Source organism: Falco peregrinus, chromosome 1 (genome assembly GCF_023634155.1).
Source record: "Falco peregrinus isolate bFalPer1 chromosome 1, bFalPer1.pri, whole genome shotgun sequence".
In the NCBI taxonomy this organism is placed as follows: domain Eukaryota; kingdom Metazoa; phylum Chordata; class Aves; order Falconiformes; family Falconidae; genus Falco; species Falco peregrinus.
The window spans coordinates 124,296,297-124,315,197 of record NC_073721.1 but is presented as its reverse complement, the minus strand read 5'-3'; the positions used below and the strand labels follow the sequence as shown (position 1 = coordinate 124,315,197).

At 52.1% G+C, this 18,901-nt stretch overlaps 2 protein-coding genes across 3 annotated transcripts; one reads left to right on the top strand and one right to left on the bottom strand.

Moving 5' to 3' along the window:
* The first annotated feature begins 972 nt into the window (after nucleotides 1-972).
* KBTBD13 (kelch repeat and BTB domain containing 13) lies at nucleotides 973-2,685 on the top strand. The gene has a single exon (XM_005242468.3). The coding sequence runs from the start codon at nucleotides 1,303-1,305 to the stop codon at nucleotides 2,683-2,685; it is 1,383 nt and encodes a 460-aa protein (XP_005242525.2). The 5' UTR covers nucleotides 973-1,302.
* Nucleotides 2,686-2,771: 86 nt separating this feature from the next.
* UBAP1L (ubiquitin associated protein 1 like) lies at nucleotides 2,772-18,786 on the bottom strand. Of its 2 annotated transcripts, none has more exons than XM_005242451.4 (6): nucleotides 17,942-18,786; nucleotides 15,234-15,385; nucleotides 13,818-14,558; nucleotides 12,432-12,641; nucleotides 7,730-7,831; nucleotides 2,772-6,761 (listed from the first exon to the last, which is right to left on the bottom strand). In XM_005242451.4, the coding sequence occupies exons 1-6, from the start codon at nucleotides 17,955-17,957 to the stop codon at nucleotides 6,627-6,629; spliced, it is 1,356 nt and encodes a 451-aa protein (XP_005242508.2). In that variant the 5' UTR covers nucleotides 17,958-18,786; the 3' UTR covers nucleotides 2,772-6,626. The 2 variants fall into 2 exon arrangements, with proteins under 2 accessions (XP_005242508.2, XP_027649756.1); XM_027793955.2 differs by having other exon boundaries at nucleotides 2,774-6,761; nucleotides 15,234-15,388.
* Between the last annotated feature and the right edge of the window lie 115 nt (nucleotides 18,787-18,901).

Below are 18,901 nucleotides of genomic sequence, written 5' to 3'. Positions count from 1 at the left end.
TCCCCCGTGGGAAGCAGAGCCCCTCTGACAGGATCCCTGGCCCCCAGACCCCCTTTGGACACAGGTCAAGGATGCTTAAAAGCAATCGGAGCTAAATGGGGTATTTTAAGTGAGGTACCCGTAAAGATCAATACAGTGACACAAGCGCAAAGCTCTCACCTTCTCCCCTAAATGGATTTTGTGGGGAACCCACTGGAGCCACAATCCCGGAGCAATGGCTCTGCTGTCATCCAGTGCCCTGGGAACTCCCAGCTGCTGGGATGAGAAGCTACGGAGGGAGGAAAAAATACAACTTCAACAGGGTGGGCTGCTCGGGTGAAATTCTGCATCAAAACTAAACACCAGCTGCAGGTGGCAACAGGGAGACTCAGGGAGCAGCCCCCCGGGTAAGTCCCTGTTGCTGGCCCTCCTTGGCATCCCTGCGGCAGAGGCAAAATGGGATTTCTTGCCAGAAAAAGCTGTGAATAGCACACCAACAAGTGATGTGCCCCAAGTAACACTTCACCATCAACCTCTACATGAGTCACAGGGGACTCGTCTCTGCCTGAAGCCAGGCGTTACAGGGTGTGGGGCGAGCTCTGTGGCCAGAGGGGACTTCTTTGGTGAGAAGGGGTCGCTGCACTTTGCTTTCCTCACCACGAGATCCCCAGATGAAGGACAGGCTGGTTTATGGCTCCTTGTGCGCAGGACGGATGTTGCCTGGGTTGCTCGATGGTTCCCTGGGGAGGGTCGCAAAGGAACAGCCCCTAAAAGATCTCTCCTTGCCTGTGGTCAGGGGCCAGCAAAGCCCCTTTCCCACGGCTGTACCAGATGGCACCGAGATTTGCTGATGTCAGTTACCTCCCTGTGACCACTTTTTAAGGGGGGGGGGGGGGGGGAAGTGTCAACATGCTCTTCCCAGCCTTGTAAACGTGTTGCCCTTCCTGGGATGGGGACTGTCCCTTTAGGGCATGGCAAGAAGGATGTCTGAGAGCAGGGAGAGCAAAACCTGTCTCCCCCTAGGGTGGCTGGGCATCCTCCATGGGGTCAGTCGTGATAGATCCAGGCACCTCCACCATGACCTGTGCCGGGTGGTGACGCCAGAGCCCTGCCTGTGTTTCGCGTGGGCAGCCGAGCGCGGCGGATGCCTTTGAAAGGCCCCTGTCACGAGCTCGGCTATCTTTAGCCGAAGGTATTTATATTCCAAGGCAGTGGCGTGGCGGCCACCGGGCAGCGCAGCAACGGCATCGAAGCGTGGAGGAGGCAGGAGGGGGCTGCGCCAGGGCACGGCACAGAGGAGCATCGCTGAGCCCCTGGGCGAGGATGACCCCAGAGGAGGAAGGCTCCCCGGCAGGGCCCCCGGAGCGGGTGCGTATCCGGGTGGAGGAGCAGTCGTTCTGGGTGGAGAAGACCTTGCTGGTGGAGAGCAGCGAGTACTTCCGTGCCCTCTTCCGCTCAGGCATGAGGGAGAGCACGCAGGAGGAGATCGGGCTGGGGGAGCTGAGCGCGGCTGGGTTCCTCGCCATGCTGCGGGTGCTGGCAGGTGAGAGGCCCATCCTCAGCAGTGAGGAGACCTTCCAGGCAGTCGAGTGTGCTGCCTTCCTGCAGGTGAAGCTCTTGGCCAAGTACTTGATCCACTCCATCAACTCCGACAACTGCATCCTGCTGTACCAAGCCGCCGCCATATTTGGCCTCCTGGACCTCTTCCACTGCGCCGCGCTCTACATCAGGGACAGCTACGCTGAGCTGGAGGAGTACCTGGACTGCCTCTCCACTGACCTGCTGGCCTACGTGGAAGCCCTCCTACCCAGCACCTTTGTGGCAGTAGGAGCCCACACACCCACCTTTGAGTTCTTGGAGGACCTCTCCAGGACCATCTGCTACCTGGACGAGGAGACCAACACATGGAGGACGCTCTCCTGCCTTCCGCTGAGTGCCAGCACATTCCTAGCCGGCATGACGACCATGGATAATAAGATCTACATCGTGGGTGGCGTCTATGGGGCCAGCAAGCAGGTGGTGGAGAGCAGCTTCTGCTACGACGCCGACACCAACACCTGGAGCGAGTTCCCCAGCCCTCACCAGCTGCGCTACGATGTCAGGCTGGTGGGCCACGAGGGCTACCTCTATGCTATTGGCGGGGAGTACGAGAAGATCTCGCTGAAGTCCGTGGAGCGGTATGACGTGGCCTCCGGCACCTGGACATTCGTCTCTGACCTGCCACAGCCGAGCGCGGCAGCACCCTGTGCCCAAGCCATGGGCCAGATCTTCGTTTGCTTGTGGAAGCCGCTGGATACCACTGTCATCTATGAGTATGAGACCCAGCAAGACACGTGGCTTCCCGTCACTGAGCTCAAGCGGCACCAGAGCTACGGGCACTGCATGGTGGCCCACCGCGACAACCTCTACATCATGCGCAATGGCCCCTCGGATGACTTCTTGCGTTGTGTCATCGATTGCTTCAACCTGACATCACGGCAGTGGACCGCGCTGCCCGGGCAGTTCCTGAACAGCAAAGGAGCCCTTTTCACTGCCGTCATCAGAGGAGACACCGTCTACACTGTCAACAAGATGCTGACGCTCCTCTACTCTGTGGAAGAGGAGACCTGGAGGTTCAAGAAGGAGCGGGCAGGTTTCCCACGCAGCGGCTCCCTGCAGACCTTCCTCCTGCGGCTGCCGAGACGCAATCACGACGTCGCGATGTAGGTGGCCCTCCATCCCACATCAGGATGCTCTCCGTGCATGTGGCCTCATCTCTGCACCTGCTGCTCCCCCGGGCAACTCTCCTCCTCCACAGAGCCGTGCTCAGGTCCAGGGATACATGATGTTGGACCTTGGAGGTGGCACTAGATGCTGCCAGAGGGAAAGGGGCTGGAGGCAGCTGCTGCCTGCCTGTGCCTGCACTGCAGGCTGTGTGCAGAATCCTACGAGACGTGGGCTCACAAGCCAACTACATGCAGGGCTTCATGGCTTCTGCAGAGGACAGATACCAGAGAGATGCAAACACAGGTTTTATTTTATTTATTCTGACTGCACTCTGAAGATGTGCAGCATCCCACCTCCTCGCTGCTCCGACGGGAAATCATTCACTATATCCTGGAATTAAAAGGAAAGCTATAAACCCTCCCTGTGTTTTTCATTACTCTTGGGTTTGGGGTTTTTTCACACACACACACACCCCCCGCTTCTGAAGGAAAATACCTCCTAATGGGGATCCACGTCAAGGCTTGCTCCTACCCACTGAATGCTTTTTCAGCTGTGGCTCCGTTTCAGAGCCATACGTGGGAGCGCGGTTCTCACGCAGCCCCGCTCTCCCCGGGGAGACCTCCACAGCTCCCGGCCACAGCGGGGTCCTGGGAGGAGGAGGGGAGGTGTGGGGGTGAAGGAAAGCATCTCCTGAGCATCAGGTGCTTAATGCACTGAGGGGTTTCTGGGGCCTGGGAACCACCTGTCACCCCCCAGGAGCATCAGCCAGCTGTCGCCTCCTCCAGGCTTGTCTGCCAAGCCCCAGCACAGCCCCAACGGGGGTGGCAAGTGCTGGCCATCAGTGGTGGCTCATTTGAGCCAAGACAGAGTCTTCTGAGGAGGCGGCAAACTTGGAAATACAGGGGGTGCAAAAAGGGAAGGAAAGAGCATCACCATGGCATGGCGGCGCCGGGCTTGCAGAGGTCTTCTGTCAGCAGAGCTCCACAGCCAGGCGAGAGTTCCCGCCAGATACCAGTGGCTGGGTTTGAAGGCTGCTAGCCCTCAACACCAGCTCTGGGGGTGGCTGGAGGACACAGAGCTCCCTTTTGCGACCACAGGTGCTGGGAGATCTGCAGGGACCAGGGCAGCAGCAAACCCAGCCCATGGCTAAGCTGGGTTCCCATCCGTGGGGCAGGCGTGGGGCTGCCCGTGCCGTCCTGGCTGAGATGGAGCGGAAGGGAATACCAGCTGGGATGCCTCAAATACCTCCACTGCTGACCCTTGCCAAGTTCTCAGCATTTTCAAAACAGTTCCCGCATTTGAGAAAAAGCCCACACAACACAACCAACAAACCAAAACAAACAAGAAAACCCCAGCTCGCCTCCATGTCCAGATTGAGAGCCGCTTGATGCACCTTGTCCCCACGTGCCCTCTGCCACTGGGCCAGACCACCACCCGCTGTCACCGCTGGCGTGGGCTCGGCAGCCGGTGGAGGTGGTGGCGGCATGGGGGAGGCAGGGGACATTGGTGGGTCTCACCCAGCTCTACACCACGCTGCAGCGTCAGCTGAGCGGTGTTACTACCCTCGGGCAGACCATTAGCAGAAAGACCATCAAGTCAAACCCTTGTTCCCTTCCTAGACGAAGCCAATTAACATTTCACGTTGTCTTCTCCTAACTGAAAGCAGCACATGGAAGCACACTGCTTTAAAGCCATTTTAAGCTGAAAAAACAGCTTAAACCACCATTGAAATAAAGTTAAAATAATTCTGCTACTAAAATATTTATGATGGGCTCCTGTGGCTAACCTGGGACAGCTGAACCTGGCAGGCTCTCCCCTTCCCTCCAGCCCCAACACCACCAAGCAATGCAACCTCTCCCCACACCTTCACCTGCTGTTTTCTGACAGTTCAGGGGTTTACAAAGATATTTGCCAACAAAATGCGAAAGGTTTTAAGATTTCAAGTGCAGCACCTGCGGGGGAGGGCAGGTCTTGGCAGGCACCGTTGGGTATGGCATGGATGCTCCCGAGAGAGGAGTGAGTTGTTGCATCCATCAATCCAGAAAGTAACACAAGACAATTTCAGGTGCACAGAGAGGAAAAAAGATAACAGTTCTTACCCCCGCAAACAGGGAGAAAAAACGATGAGCCAGGATCAAGCATCTCTCTTAACAAGAGTGAGAGGCTGCTCAGCCTTTGCACGGTGAGTGGGCACGCTGCTGCCAACGTGCCTCGCTCCACCAGAATTTAGCCCTCAGCATTACACATTACTGGCACCAGCACAGCACCGTTATCTTCCCCTTTCAATCTTCACGGTGTTTACCCCGCCAAAGATTACAGTTTGAGGCAAAGCGACCTATCTAATCACAGTTTAACCTTTTGCAAGTTTCTTTTTTAAGGTGACATCATCTTGGCAAGGATGTACGTAATGAAAAGCTGTCTGTAGAATGGACTTGCCTTATAAGGGCCGTAACAAAAATAAAAGCTTGTATAACCAAGGGAAAGCTGGAGGAAAAACAAGGCTGGAAGCTCCAGGAAGAGCCTGTGAGCTCCCCACAAATTATCTCCCTTGGCCATACAAGGTGCCACGTTTTCCTTTTCAATGCCATTAAAGACGAACAGGTGTAAAACATCCTCGGGTATGGATGGGTCAAGTCCCCCAAAACCTGGATGCCACGTTTCCTTGCTGCACGCAGGCAAGGATGAAGGCAGCCGTGGTGGGCTGTACCCTCCCGCTGGTGTCTGGCACCTACCTAGAGATGCGGGGAGCGGGGACACGGTGTTTTAGCTCGATGGCAGTACGTTGGGCTGGAAGATCGTTTAGAAGGATACAATGGAAAAATGGTACTAATGCAACTAATTAACTATTTTCTCTGCTAGGTTGTGCAAGTTGGCATTTTCACACGAAAAGACACAAATACGTTTCCTAACCACCCCTCCAACCATTGTCACTCAAGGAAATTACATTTATATCTAATTCACAGGAAAAAAAATACACTTTCATGTGAAAACACTGCCCACTGCTCCACTACCAAGCCAGGAGACACGTCCTGTAAGGTGATCTGAATCTCCCATTCTCCATTCTTCAGTTACATACAAAAATTCCCCCAGGTACCCAGATTTTCCTGTTCCTGACACTTGTGCTTAACGTCACGTGGAGCCACTGTCTCCGCAGTTTAGGGAAGCATCCCCTGAGTTCTCCCGTGGGCAGAGCACGAGGATGGCCGAGCCATCCCCCATCTCTCTGTTCTGATTTCATTGAACTCCCCGAGCACAAACCCTTGCATAAGCCATTTTTCATTGCACTGAATAAACTTCATGGATTTCTAGAGCGAGGGCAGCCTGTTTTCTCTCCTCACCCTCACTAAATTGTGTATTTTTCCCAAGTTTCTGGTTTAAAAGGAGAAGCTAATGTGATTGGACTGGATTTCAATTGCAATATTCAACCAAGTCAACTGAGACTCATCCTGAGCAAGGATCAACAAATGTTTCTGCAGAGGCCTTCAGTTTTCAAGAAAACAATCTCTTCTGTTGATTTACACAATCTTTTAAGAATCCACACTTGATTGTAATTGAAAACACGATACCCGTCATCCCAGGTGGAGGGAGAAAACTGCAGTTTGGGTTTTGCAAAATCTAAGCCAAAGGTGGTTTGGATTTTATGACATCCAATCTAGACAACTACCATGATCAAGGGTGGAGATGGGGGCGGGGTGGAGGGGGAGGGGAGAGAAACACTCCCGCTATAAAGCCTTTGCCCCAGTACAGTGACAAACACGCTTACGATGGATGTCCATAAACCGAGATGAGACACCAAGCCCATGCCGTGAAGGTTTGTGCCCGGTGAGCCGTGTTGCCTGGCGTGGGGGTGGAGCAGAAGGGTGAGCGTGTGCGGACCCACCCGAGTCCTTCGGTGGTCCGGTCTGGCAAGGGGAAGCGGCGATGGGTGGCCAGCACGCTGGTCACTGCGCTTTCATCACAAGCTCTTCCAGCGCCTTCTCCCTCTGATTCCCACAAAGCAAAAGAACTTCTTTGATTTCATTTTGCTGGAAACCCATGTCGTTAAACTGAGCTAACAGACGCAAGAATTCAGCTGCCTGGAGGAAGAAGGAAGAGAAGAGAGCGATGTTATCATGGGGTGTTAAGGATGGATTTAGTGTAGAGTTGCAGCAGGAACAGCGCTGGGTGATGAGGTTGCAGCCAGACGACCTGGCCGGGTTGTATTACCGCTGAAGGGCATTCCAACAGCGGACCGAGAGCGCACATACCGCTGCTAGCATTTAAAAGTGTGCTTTTACATCAACTTTTTAAATAAGAAATATTGAATAAAGTCAGCCTCTAGCTGCACGTATTCCTTATAAAGTTTAATATAAATTCCATGCAAGCGTTTGTCTGCATTAGAAAGAGACCAGGGAAAGGCAGCAAGGACAAGCTGGAATTAATTTGTCCTGCTTCCCCCCTTGCTCAGGCTGGGCCCCAGCACCACGACATCTCCCAGAGCCGTGTCCTCAGTAAAAAACACCCTGCCTGCCACCGAGACCCAGGCGCTCTCCCCGCTGCCCCAGCCCCAGTGTGTGGTGAGCTGGAAATCCTACGTGCCGGCAGCATCACGTCAAACACCACCCGCCTAAATTTCAAGCATTTCTACCCCCGCAGGCTCTTCATTACCCCCAGGAGGAGACTGGTGATGGAGACCAATGCCTGGCGCGCCACCATGGATGGCTCTTTTCTCCCTGGGGGGTGAATGTGAAGGGAGAGCCAGGAGGGAGGTAGTGAGCATCGGGGAGGGGGGGCTTCCCACGCAGGGGCTGAGCGAGCATCGCGTTTGCACGGCAGAGTGAGAGGATGGATAGAGAAGAGCGAGGGAGCAGGTGTCCCTCCCAGGGGGTCCTTTTGGTGACGCTGTCCCCAGGGTCTGCTGTGAGTGTGGGCTCACAGCAATGGGTCTGACGTGCCAGGAGGCTGGGCGAGGGGCAGTGGAGGCGGAGGAGAGCGTGCAGCCCGCTGGAAAAGCCAGCCCAGAGGACGCAGCACAATGGGCCGAGCTGTGCCACCCCGCTCTAACCTTCTTCTCAGAGTACTGGAACATTTCCATGGCCTCCTCCACCTGCCCTTCCTCGTAGCCCTGCTTCAGCAGCCGGTCACAGGCACTCAGGTAGCTCAGGAACTGCAGATGACAACCAGGGTTAATCCAGCCTCACAGACACAGGGAGCGAGCGCGTTCAGGAGCCCACCTTGCCACCTCCCAGGGACACACTCATGGGGAAGACCTGGGCCACCACTGTTGCGTTGGTTCCCGTTCGATGCTCAGCCAGGGCAGTCTGTCAGCAGGACTCCCACCGGGAGAAAACAACATCTTGGTCCCCCCCACTCTCCCAAAGTAGGAATGGAAACAAGGTGGAGGGAGGATGAGGAGGCAAATCAAGCATCTGAACCACGCGAGATACAGAGCAATGGCCTCCAGGCTGTGGGGTGCAGCAGAGCCTGTCCTGGTGAGATGCCTACCCTCAGCCAACCCGGCGTCCCTTAGATGTGCCGGGGTTCAGGCACCCGTGGGTTTGCCCCAGGGTCCAAGCACAAAACCCACCCCAGGGGAGACCCGTGTGCTGTCATTACTGAAAGTAAACAGTTATTTTTGGCTTTCCTCGTTGTTCTTGGAGCGCTGACAGCACTATTCCCAGTCGTATCTTTTAAATACCAGAAGAATCATTCACTGTCCAAAAACATATGGGACAGACAATAATAAATGAGCTATACAATAGCAGGGGGAATAAAAACATCCCACGGCTCCCCCTGAAGCGGTGCCGTCTTCATCCAAGGAGCAGCTGATTCATATCTCCCCAGATCCACCAGCACTCAGACCTCCACCCTCCCCAGCACCGCCGTAGCCAAGGAGAAGGATTCAGTAAAAGACCGTAAAACTTGAAAAAGCTACAAAAGTCCCCCAGACAGTCAGTTGATCTAGTTCGGCTAAAGAGCAGAGCAAGGATTTTAAGACCTGTCAGCCTTAAGGACTGGCTTATTAACTCAAAAACGAGACAGTAACTTGTCATTGGCATTTGTAACCTGGTTTTTTTTCCCCTCACTCCCTCACTAACTGACCCCCCATCACTGCTGTGTTTTCTTGCCCTCTCGCAGCCGGGACAGCTGCTCGCCGTGCTCACAGACAGTCCTGGCAGCCTGCTCAAGCCCAGCATGAAATCGGTGCCATTGCCAAATCAATGATTTTTATCATTAAAAAAATAATACATACGTTTATATCTATATCCGCAAGACTAAACAGAATCAGGTTTTTCAGTCCTATGATCTCCTAACCTCCTGGGTCCAGCACTGGCCCCACTGGGGAGGAGGAGGAGGTGCCACTGCCCTCTTGAAGCTCCTTCTCCCCTTGTAGCTCTCAAGGAGGCTCCTTATAACACTTAAACATGAAGTTCCTCCAGCACAGGCACCCCTGGGAGAGCTCGGCTTTATCCATGACACAGCCAAACCAATAACCTTGTCACAAACTGCTCATGTGGGAAGAGACCTCCAGGCTCTGGTAGATCAGTAACCTGCCCATTTATCTCTTCTCTCATTTGCTGCTATTTGATACTATGTGCAGCAACGCAGCTTTTCACAGCAAAGACAAGCACGTGCAGTGACAGAAGGAAGTCCCTCCTCTGGCGGGTTTTACCCTGACGCCCACTGGAAAGGCCCATTCCCATGCAGTCCCTGCTTCAGGTGTTCCAACAACTGGCTGCTTAAGAAGAGCAAAGCCTTACCACCAACCACTTCACCGACCCAGCTGCACCATGAACTATAAGCTGATAGTGTGGAAAAAACCACAAGCAAACACCGCCGAAGACCCGAACGCTGATTTCATTGTGGAGGAACCAAGTAAACATCTCCCCAGTCCTGCAGCGGGGTTCAAGCCAAGGATGGGCAAAGCTGCTGGGCACAACGGCTCAGGTGCTAGCCTCCATGGACAGAGGCTCTCCGGGGGGACAGGGAGACCCCAGCCAGCACTGCAGCAGACAGCCCTGCTCAACTCACTGCTGCAAATGCCACCACTGAGAACACAACTTCTACAAGCGTTGGAGAGGCTTGAGGAGCCACCATCGGTGGGGATGACTGATGCAGCCTGTTCCAGTGCTTGACCACCCTTTCAGTGAAGAAATTTTTCCTAACATCCAAACTAAACCTCCCCTGGGGCGACTTGAGGCCATTTCTTCTTGTCCTGTCACTTGTTATCTGGGACAAGAGTCCGACCCCCCCACTCTACGACCTCCTTTCAGGCAGCCAGCTTTTTACCCAGCGCAGAGCACACCCATCCAAGCCATGAGCAGCTGGTCTCTCCAGCAGAATGCTGTGGGAGACGGTGTCAAAGGCTTTACTAGGGTCCAAGTAGACACCATCTACAGCCCTTCCCTCATCCACTAAGAAGGTCATCTTTCACAGGAGATCAGGTTCATCAAGCAGGACCTGCCTTTCATAAACCCATGCTGGCTGGGCCTGATCCCCCAGCTGTCCTGCACGAGATGTGTGATGGTGCTCAGGGGGATCTGCTCTGTAACTTTCCCTGGCACTGAGGTCGGGCTGACAGGCCTGTAGGTCCCTGGATCCTCCTTCCAGCCCTTCTTGTAGATGGGCATCACGTTGGCTCGCCTTGTCTTCTGGGACCTCCCCAGTTAGCCGGGACTGCTGATAAACGATGGAGAGTGGCTTGGCAAGCTCCTCCACCAGCTCCCTCCGCACCCTCGGGTGGATCCCGTCTGGCCCCATAGACTTGTGCACGTCTAAGTGGCGCAGCAGGTCAACCGTCCCCTCCTAGGCTGTGGGGGCTCCATTCTGCTCCTCCTTGTCCCTGTCTTCCAGCTCAGGATGCCGAGTGCCCAGAGGGAAGCTGGTCTTGCTATTAAAGACTGAGGCAAAGAAAGCATTAAGCCTTTTCCTCATCCTTTGTGGCAATGCTCCCCGCCGCATCTTATTGGATTATCCTTGGCCCTCCTTTTGTTTCTACTGAATTTGTAAAAACATTTTTTATTATCTTTTACGGCAGTGGCCAGCCTGAGTTCCAGCTGGGCTTTCATCTCTCTGATCTTCGCCCTGCCTAACCTCCTAACATCCTTACAGCCCTCCAGAGCTGCCTGCCTCTTCTTCCGAAGGTGGCACACTCTTCCTTTCCCCCCCACCCCCCACCCCCCAGTCCCAGCCAAAGCTCTCTGTTCAGCCAGGCCAGTCTTCTCCCCCACCAGCTCATCTTTTGGCACATGGGGACGGCCTCCTCCTGTGCCTTTAACTTGAGTTGAAATGTATTTTCCAGGAAGGTTTAGCCTAATCTGGTAGTTTTGTACTTGTAAGAGATGCACATACAAAAGAGGGCTAGGCTTTATGTTTTATCTTGGCTGAACTGGGCATAGGTGGGAAAGATGGAAACTGCTGGTGAAGAAAGCACAGGATATAAGGCAGACCTTGTCTTTTGCTGCATTAACCTCTTCTCCAGGGGAATGGGAGTCCCGGTGTTTATACAGAAGGGAGCAGGCTGTACCATTCCCATCCTCAAGAAGATGTGCTGCTTCTCGATACTGAAGCCAGTAGCTGCTACAAGGCACCCTTGCGCGGCTTTGTGCAACGAACGTGGGCTGGGCTCTGTTCATCTCCCTCCGCCCGGATGAAGCCCTTACGAAGAATGCAAAGCCTCCCTTCCCACCCCGGCCTGAAACACCAGCGAGGGGATGGGGGGGCTGCTCCAGCCGGGGGCGACTCGGGAGGGAGCCAGAAGCTGCAGGATGACTCAGCTGCAGAGCAGCTTCGTGCACCGACCAGCCGGGTAAGAGCTGGCCCATGCAGCACAGGCAGCTCCCCGGGGGGGGATCGGGAAGGGGACTGGCCCCCGGCAGTGGCTGCTCCGTGCCGTGCTGCTCACACCTCTGCCCTGCTCCCTGGCATGACAGCCCAGGGGACATCCCTCTTGCTCAGCTGCGATAGAGCCCCTTCTCTCTCTGCAAGAGCTGCTGGGATAATTTAGCCCTATTGAACACTCCACTGGGATGGGCAGGTCCAGCGCCGAGCCAGGGGGTCGGAGCCAGCAGCATCCCTCACCGCACAGGTGCTCTGAGCCCACCTGGACCACGGAAAGTTTGTCTGGACAAGCAGAGACGCTGGGAATTGGGATGCAGCACAGCAGGCTGCGACGTACTCTGACGCCAGGGGTAGGAAGGGGTTGTACGTTCATTATTTTGAATAAATTCCAGGTTACTATAGAGGGTTCCTCAGGAAAAGAGCTCTGGGACCCAGCCGCAATGCTTGCAGGGAGTCCCTGGTTGCTCCAGTGCAGGGAAACTTGTGTTTTGGAGAGAGCCCAGACAAATCTCCAAGGTATTTATACAGTCCCGCTCTGACAGGATGAGCCATGGCAATAATCACATGAATCTAACAGCTGGGAAAAAATTATGTGCAAAAAGTTTCCATATACAGGGGCAAAAATTGTACTTCAAAAGGACACCACACTCCAAACAACAGATTGATCAGATAACATTACCCGGCCGTTATTACTTGCTGAAAAGCTGAGGGCGACTCAGTGCTATTTTATTACAGCAGAAGTACAAACGCGTGATCTCATGGAAAACCCTGTCAGCTGAGGTCTGATTCCAAAGTGGGAAACCCAAGAGAAAAGAAAAAAGCCATGAGAAGTCCACCCCAAGCAAGGCAGCCATGCCTTTCTCCACAAAAATCACGTTTATCTTTACCAAAAGCTTTCCGCCCGATGCCGCACCAGCTCCACCAACCTGACTTAAGCTTTGCCTTCCAGTCTTCTGGAGGGTGAGGATGGCTTTGTGGGTGGGATAGCCCAAGGCTATAACAGGCTCGATGAGGTCCCGCTCCTCTTGGCTCAGAGCCAAGAGCAGGTCAGCCGCCGAATCCCTCTGGGATCTGTGGGAACTGAGAGGTTGCGCAGGCACGGAGGCCGGGGGGAGGCAGGCGTAGGGGCTGAGGGACTGCAAGAGAAAAACAGCAGATGGTCTTCTTGGTCCAGCTCATAAAATTATGTCAAACAATGCAGACTGAAGCAAAGCTTTCAAATGCCAGCAGTTACCTTGCTCTCTCCAGAAGCAGAAAATTCCCATACATAGAACAAACTCCCCTGGGCATCAGGGGAGACTGGACTTAATCAAATCCAGGCTCAGCTATGGACACAGATCAAACAGCAGTAGGGAGGGTTCATGAAGCAAAGTAAGCAAACCCAGCCTCCTTTCCCCGGGAATCCTGGTCATCTCTCCAGCAACAAATGTCATGCTTGTCCTTGAGCGGCCAAGCAAGAGGCAAGGTGATGCAGCAGCCCAGGCAGGAGGATGCTCCCCTGATGCCTCATTTATGCCAGATATATTTAGGCTTCTGTTACAAAGCCATCTCCAGAAATGACCTTGCACATGCACGCTCTTGCCTGGGGTTGAAGCTTTAGCATTCAGCATGATGCATGTGGAACAGCAGCCGAGAAGGGTAGGCAATGTACAAATACACAAGGGCATCTGATCTTTCCTTAATTACCCTATGTCTAATGCAACTACATATAAATAACCTGGCCTTCCATGTGTCCAATGGTTTCAGTTGCAGGTTTTGAGTAATTCATCTCCTAAATCTCTCAAGTAGGTGGATAAGACGTGATTTCTTAAAAAACATGGCGTAATTCAGATTTAAATTGACAAAGCAATATTTACTCCATCATTTCACATCACTGTCTCTGTCACTAAATGATCTGTATTTCTAGTAGGACTACGAAGTCCAAAGTTTCCTAAAGAAGACATGATGGCTGTAAGCGGGGCATTTCCCTATTAACCCTGTTTATATCTGTTAGAGGGGCAAAAATGGAGAACGGAGAAGGAAGAGGGGAAAAAAACTTATTTCTTTTTTTTTTAGTGTTTCAATTGAAAATCAAGACACCTTGCTTGTTGAGAAAAATAAACGTGCTCCCAGAAAGCTTGCCTTTAAACTCTAGCAAAAAACCCCCCACCTTCCTTCACTTCACTCATCAGCAATTCCTCATGGATTCAGTGTTCCCAAAGCCCCGTTTCGGTTCCATTTGGGACCACAGCAAACGGAACCAATTCAATGCCCTCCACCTCCCTCCTCTCTCAGCAACAAGCAAAGGGCCACCAGAAGGAAAAACGCCTCACCGGCACCGTGGGCTTATGCCGTTTGATTGGGGGGATTGGGGCAGCTGGAGGAGCTGGCACCAAGGTCCCCAGCCGGGACACATCTGGGGCTGGCCCATACTTGACACTGCGGCTGGTGCGGGGGCGCCGGGGCAGCGGCCGGGACACCGGGACCCCCCTGCTCTCCGTGGTGGTTCTGTTCAAAGGATGCACCAAAGCAGCCAGCTTCCTCCTGGCAGCTTCCAGCTCGTTCTTCATGTTGTTAAATATCACCATGGATCTTCTCTGCTTGCTCGGGTCCGGGCTGGCTGGCTTGTGGCCACCATTCTCCAGCGAGGGCTCCAGCAAGCTGGGCGATGTCTTTGGTCGGGGCTGGTAAAAACCAGGACGCAGAGCCACACCTCTCTCAGTGCTTCGCCTCCTGGGAAGCTTTTCATCCTTGTCGTTGTCTTCCCAGGAGGTTGAGGAATACTCATCATCCTCAGAGTACTCGTCCTCCTCTGAGTGCCAGCTCTCGCTCTCGGGCAAGGCACCTCTGCCCGCGGTGTGCCCGTAGCTGCTGTGGGCAGAGCTCAGGCTGATGCTGCGCCGCACCGCCCCGTCCCGTGCTCGCCCCCCGCAGCTGTCGGCAGGATCCACCAGCAGCAGCCAGCACGGCGGAGCTGTGGGGATGACTTCGGAGGTGACCTGATGCCGGGAGGTTTGCTGCTGAGAAGCCACCTCTACCCAGTAAAGCACTTTTCTTTCCAGTGAGAAGTCATGCTGCAGAAGAGTGAAAAGCAGGTGGTGAGGGCATCTGAACCCAGACCGTGCAGCACAGAGCAAACCACGTGCTTCACGAGGGCACCTTAAGGGCTGCATCCCTCCCATGTTGGCCCCTACTTCCCTGAGCACAGGGCTGGCTGCGGGCACTGAGGCTGTAGGACTGAGCAGTGCCAGCCTCATCCCTATAAGGAATCCCCAGATTTATACTTGAAAGAAAAATCTATCTATGAATTTATTCCTATTCTGAGCTGCATCTACGATTCTTTTGACAGGTGTTTAATGCTCAGAGGTGGTTTTGTGTCACTTTGGCTGCTGTGGAAGGGAAGAGGGTGCAGACAGGAGATGTGGGCATCCTGATTTCAGGCAGCTGCATCGGCACTGCATCCCAGAGCGGAATCTGAAGTTTGTCCTCCTATCCCAGAAAGACCCAACCCTCCTGCTTGGATGGGATTTGAAAAAAAAAAAACCAACACCAAACCAACCCCTTCCTCCCACCCACCACAAATCATCCTCACCTCCTCCCACTCCTGCTGCAAACCAGCCAATTAAAAGGAGATCAGTTAGGAGAGGTTTCCCATCCCTTTTTCACAAGAAAAGGAAACCACCACTGACATCCCTTTGGGCACCGCCGAGAAGTGAATCCCTGCATGGATGCAAGCGGAGGCGACTCACCATGGTGCTCATGAGGATGTCGGTGCAGTCGGGGAGCTCGATAGCCGGGGCAGTGATTAAAGTGTTTTCTGCCGCTGAGTCTCCACTGAGGCTTATGGCTGCCCGGAAGGGAACTTCATCCAGGTAGCTCATTGCTGCTGCCTGATTTCTTGCTGCTAGAGGAAGGGATGAAACAAAACTGTAAAAGGCAGGACTAGCACTATGTAAACTGGGTGGAAGAAGAGAAAGGTGAGCTGTTTCAAGTGATGCCGGTAAAAGGAAAGCAACCCTTAGAGATGCGGCCAGCCGAGTAAAAACCACTGTGTGTAATGTCCAGACTTGCAAAATCTTAATTACTGGTACCGGGAAGATTTGTCTGAAGTAACTTTTGCTATTCTGAGCATGAGCCAGAAGAACCTGACCAAGCTTACAGCTTTATTGGGAGAGATCCCGAGTGCTTTTCTCCTCCATTTCCACCTCCATGCGTGCCCCGCTGTTTTCCATTCCTCCTCGCTGCCCATCGCATACTCCCTTTCCTAAGCTGGGGACAGACCGAGCACTTTTTCCTGTTACAGAGGCAGAAACCATGGCCAAGGGGGACACCTCCCAGGCCTCCTCTCCCTCTGTGACCCGAGAGCACTCGTGCTTGCGGAGCTCATCACACAGCCACGTGCTGCTAAGCTGTCACACGGAGCAGCCCGGGGAAGCTGGGGTGAGGGCATCCCCTCCAGCGCCGCAGCAGCTTACCGAGCACCAGACAAGGAGGCTGGTGCGTCAGGAAAGCTTCAGTGTCAGAGGGATGTCAAACGAGCCATTTTAAGGCCAGGCTGGCTTTTAAGAGTTATTCGTTTTAAGCACGGTGATGCTTTTAGATTAGGAATAGCAGAAGAGGGAAAAACTTCTGATGAACTGGGAATGGTGGCATGGAAAATATTACTGCAACTTACTATGCTTTTTTATTAGTATTATATTAATAGTAATATTAAATTGTAGTATTATTAAATGTAACATTATATAAACATTACAATTACTACGCTTACTGCATAGCCATCAGCTCTGTATAAATGTCTCAACTTGCTGCACGAACCTCGAGTCCCCAGCTTCCTAGCGTTGACAGCATGTGAAATAATTTCCTTTATATACTGTCAGCTGGGAAGAGCTGATGGTCAGTCTTCTACTGAGTTCTGGTACCTGCAGCCTGTGCCTGTTCCTCCCAAAATCCTCAACAGTCACCCTCGAGACAAACAGTAAATAAAATGCTCTGTGTGACATGCTTAAAAGTTTTTACCAATTTATTTTTTTCTCTAAAAAGAAATTATTTCTACGTCAATGAAGATAAATGCTCCACAAAAAGAAAACAAGCAGATGAATGTACACAAGGCAGAAAAAGCTGCCTGTTTAATGCAAAAATGAGGATCTATAATGGGAAACAGCATTCAAGGTAGTTTATGTTAGCTTCCAGACCACAAAGAAAGAGCAACACACACAATAGCTTGGCACAGCTCAGTTGGTCTTATCAGAACTACAAAAGAGTTGTCACTCGCCTGTTTACAACAGGAGCCTTTAATAGCCAGGGCTGTGGCGCAGGCAGAGCCCCTAACCAGCTTTGCAGCTCCCACACATGCATTGCTGCTAGCACGCAACTCAAACAACGTGTCCAGAGCCTGCACGGCACCAGGCCATCTGCTCCCCAGCCTAAGAGGGCTTAGCATATGTTACAATCCACGTCAGCACTGACAAAGACAACGCGTGAAAACATCTGTAAGCGAAGCTACCCTCCCCCACTTTCTCCAACTGCTCCACGTGGCCCTGCAACACCTGCCTGCAAGAGGGACAGACCCTCTTTGCAGCTTATGCTGTAAAGCAGCTCTTCCCAAAAGCCACGCGGTACAAAGGTGCAAAGGGAAAGAGTATCTCACCATCCGTCACCTAGAACAGCTTTACTGGGGTTTAAATGCTACTTCAAGGGATAGAGATGGGTAGTGAATGTGTCCAAAGCCACAATGAAGAAAATACGGAGAGATTACCGTAGTATATCTCACTGTATTTCACTGCATTAAATACCGTGCTCTAAGAAAGGCTCCCACAAGTGTTAATTCCTAAAACCACTATTTCGAAAAAAAGCAGCACATTGGGGTGAGAAGCGATGATAACGAAAACGCTACTAAAGAATAAAAGAGGGTCAGTTGTAAACACCAGCTTACTCCAGAAAGCAACTCCACCAGGAGTTCTAACCTCATGTGCTTCGTGCCAGCCCTGCTGCTTTCACATCAAAGATATAGGCTGGCAAAAGAACAAATTAATATCAGGAAGCAAATGTGCCTTAAAAGCATGAAAAACCTGAACTGCACTGGGACCAGGGAAGGAACAGGATGCAAGCAAGTCTCAGAAACTCACAGCCAACGCCTCTCTTCTTCTGGGCTAGAATAATTCTTTAAAACTTAAAAATAATAGGAAATACTAAACCAAATTTGAATCTTAAATCTGAATACACCTTTTTTTTTTTTTTTAAGAATACCCTATCTCCATGTATTTTACAAGTTAAGATTTTAAACATTCCTCTTCCACCTGTGGCTTCAACATCTTCCTCACTAAAAACATAAAAAATTTTAATGCAGATGTCAGGACAAGAGCAAATATGTAGAACAAACCACAGAAAGCTTGAGGGGTTGAAAATCCCCTGGCATTTTCAAGTCCTATTTTTATTAAAAATATGAAGTTATCCTTACCATCAGACGAAATCATGGAGCTCTTCTTGCAGGGCTGGGAGAACAGGGTTGCTTCTACGCTGCCTGCTCATCTACTGCTCCATTCTTCAAATTCTTGCAGCGTCAGACAAGCATCTGGCTTTGACAGTTTTAAGATTATCATAGCCTAAGCGGCTAGCCTGTCCTGTCAGATGTGCTGATGGGATAAGGAGCCTAACTCTTTAAGCAGAGCATCCTTCGGTCACTAAGCTTCCTGAACCGAAAGCATTTTTCTGCAATTGTTTCTATCCTAACTGAACTTCTGCTTTTTCTTCAGGTGTAACTCCCCAGGATCTGACCTAGCCGTAGGTCTTGGAGTAACGAGATGTAGAGGTGACAGTAGGGGTGGGAAGACATATGGACATGAAAATCAGAACCCTTTCCTCCAGAGGACTTCACAGCAATCTGTAGGGTGCTACAGGTAAGCAATACACAAGTGAGCAAAAACTGCAAACTTCTGCACCCAGATTAATTCTAACTCTATCAAAAATTACTAGTTCATGCACTCTTGCTAACAGAAACAAATGCAAAGCTTCAGCCAAGAAACTATTAACGTTACACAAGGCCCAAGTGTTTAATTTAGGCAATTATACACATTGCCTCCTCCACGAATTACACAACGCTGTGATGTGAAGAGGTAAGGAATCGGCGAGATTAAATCCATTCCTGGACATTAGGGCTAAGCAAGAATAACGACCGCAGCTCTGGAAACACACCATGACAATCTGCATAGACCACCCCAAGCCCCAAACCCATATGGCCCATCACTGTTTCAAGCAAACTGTCCAGAACATGGAAGGTTTTGAAATCAGATGCCTCTGTCAGCTTGTAGGAGGGAGAAGTTCCTTGACGTAAACCTTTTCCCAGCAATTCTCTCCACACTAGAGTTGTATTTGGTGCCAAGTACTGAAACAAATCTCTCCCTTGAAGTAAAAATGCTTC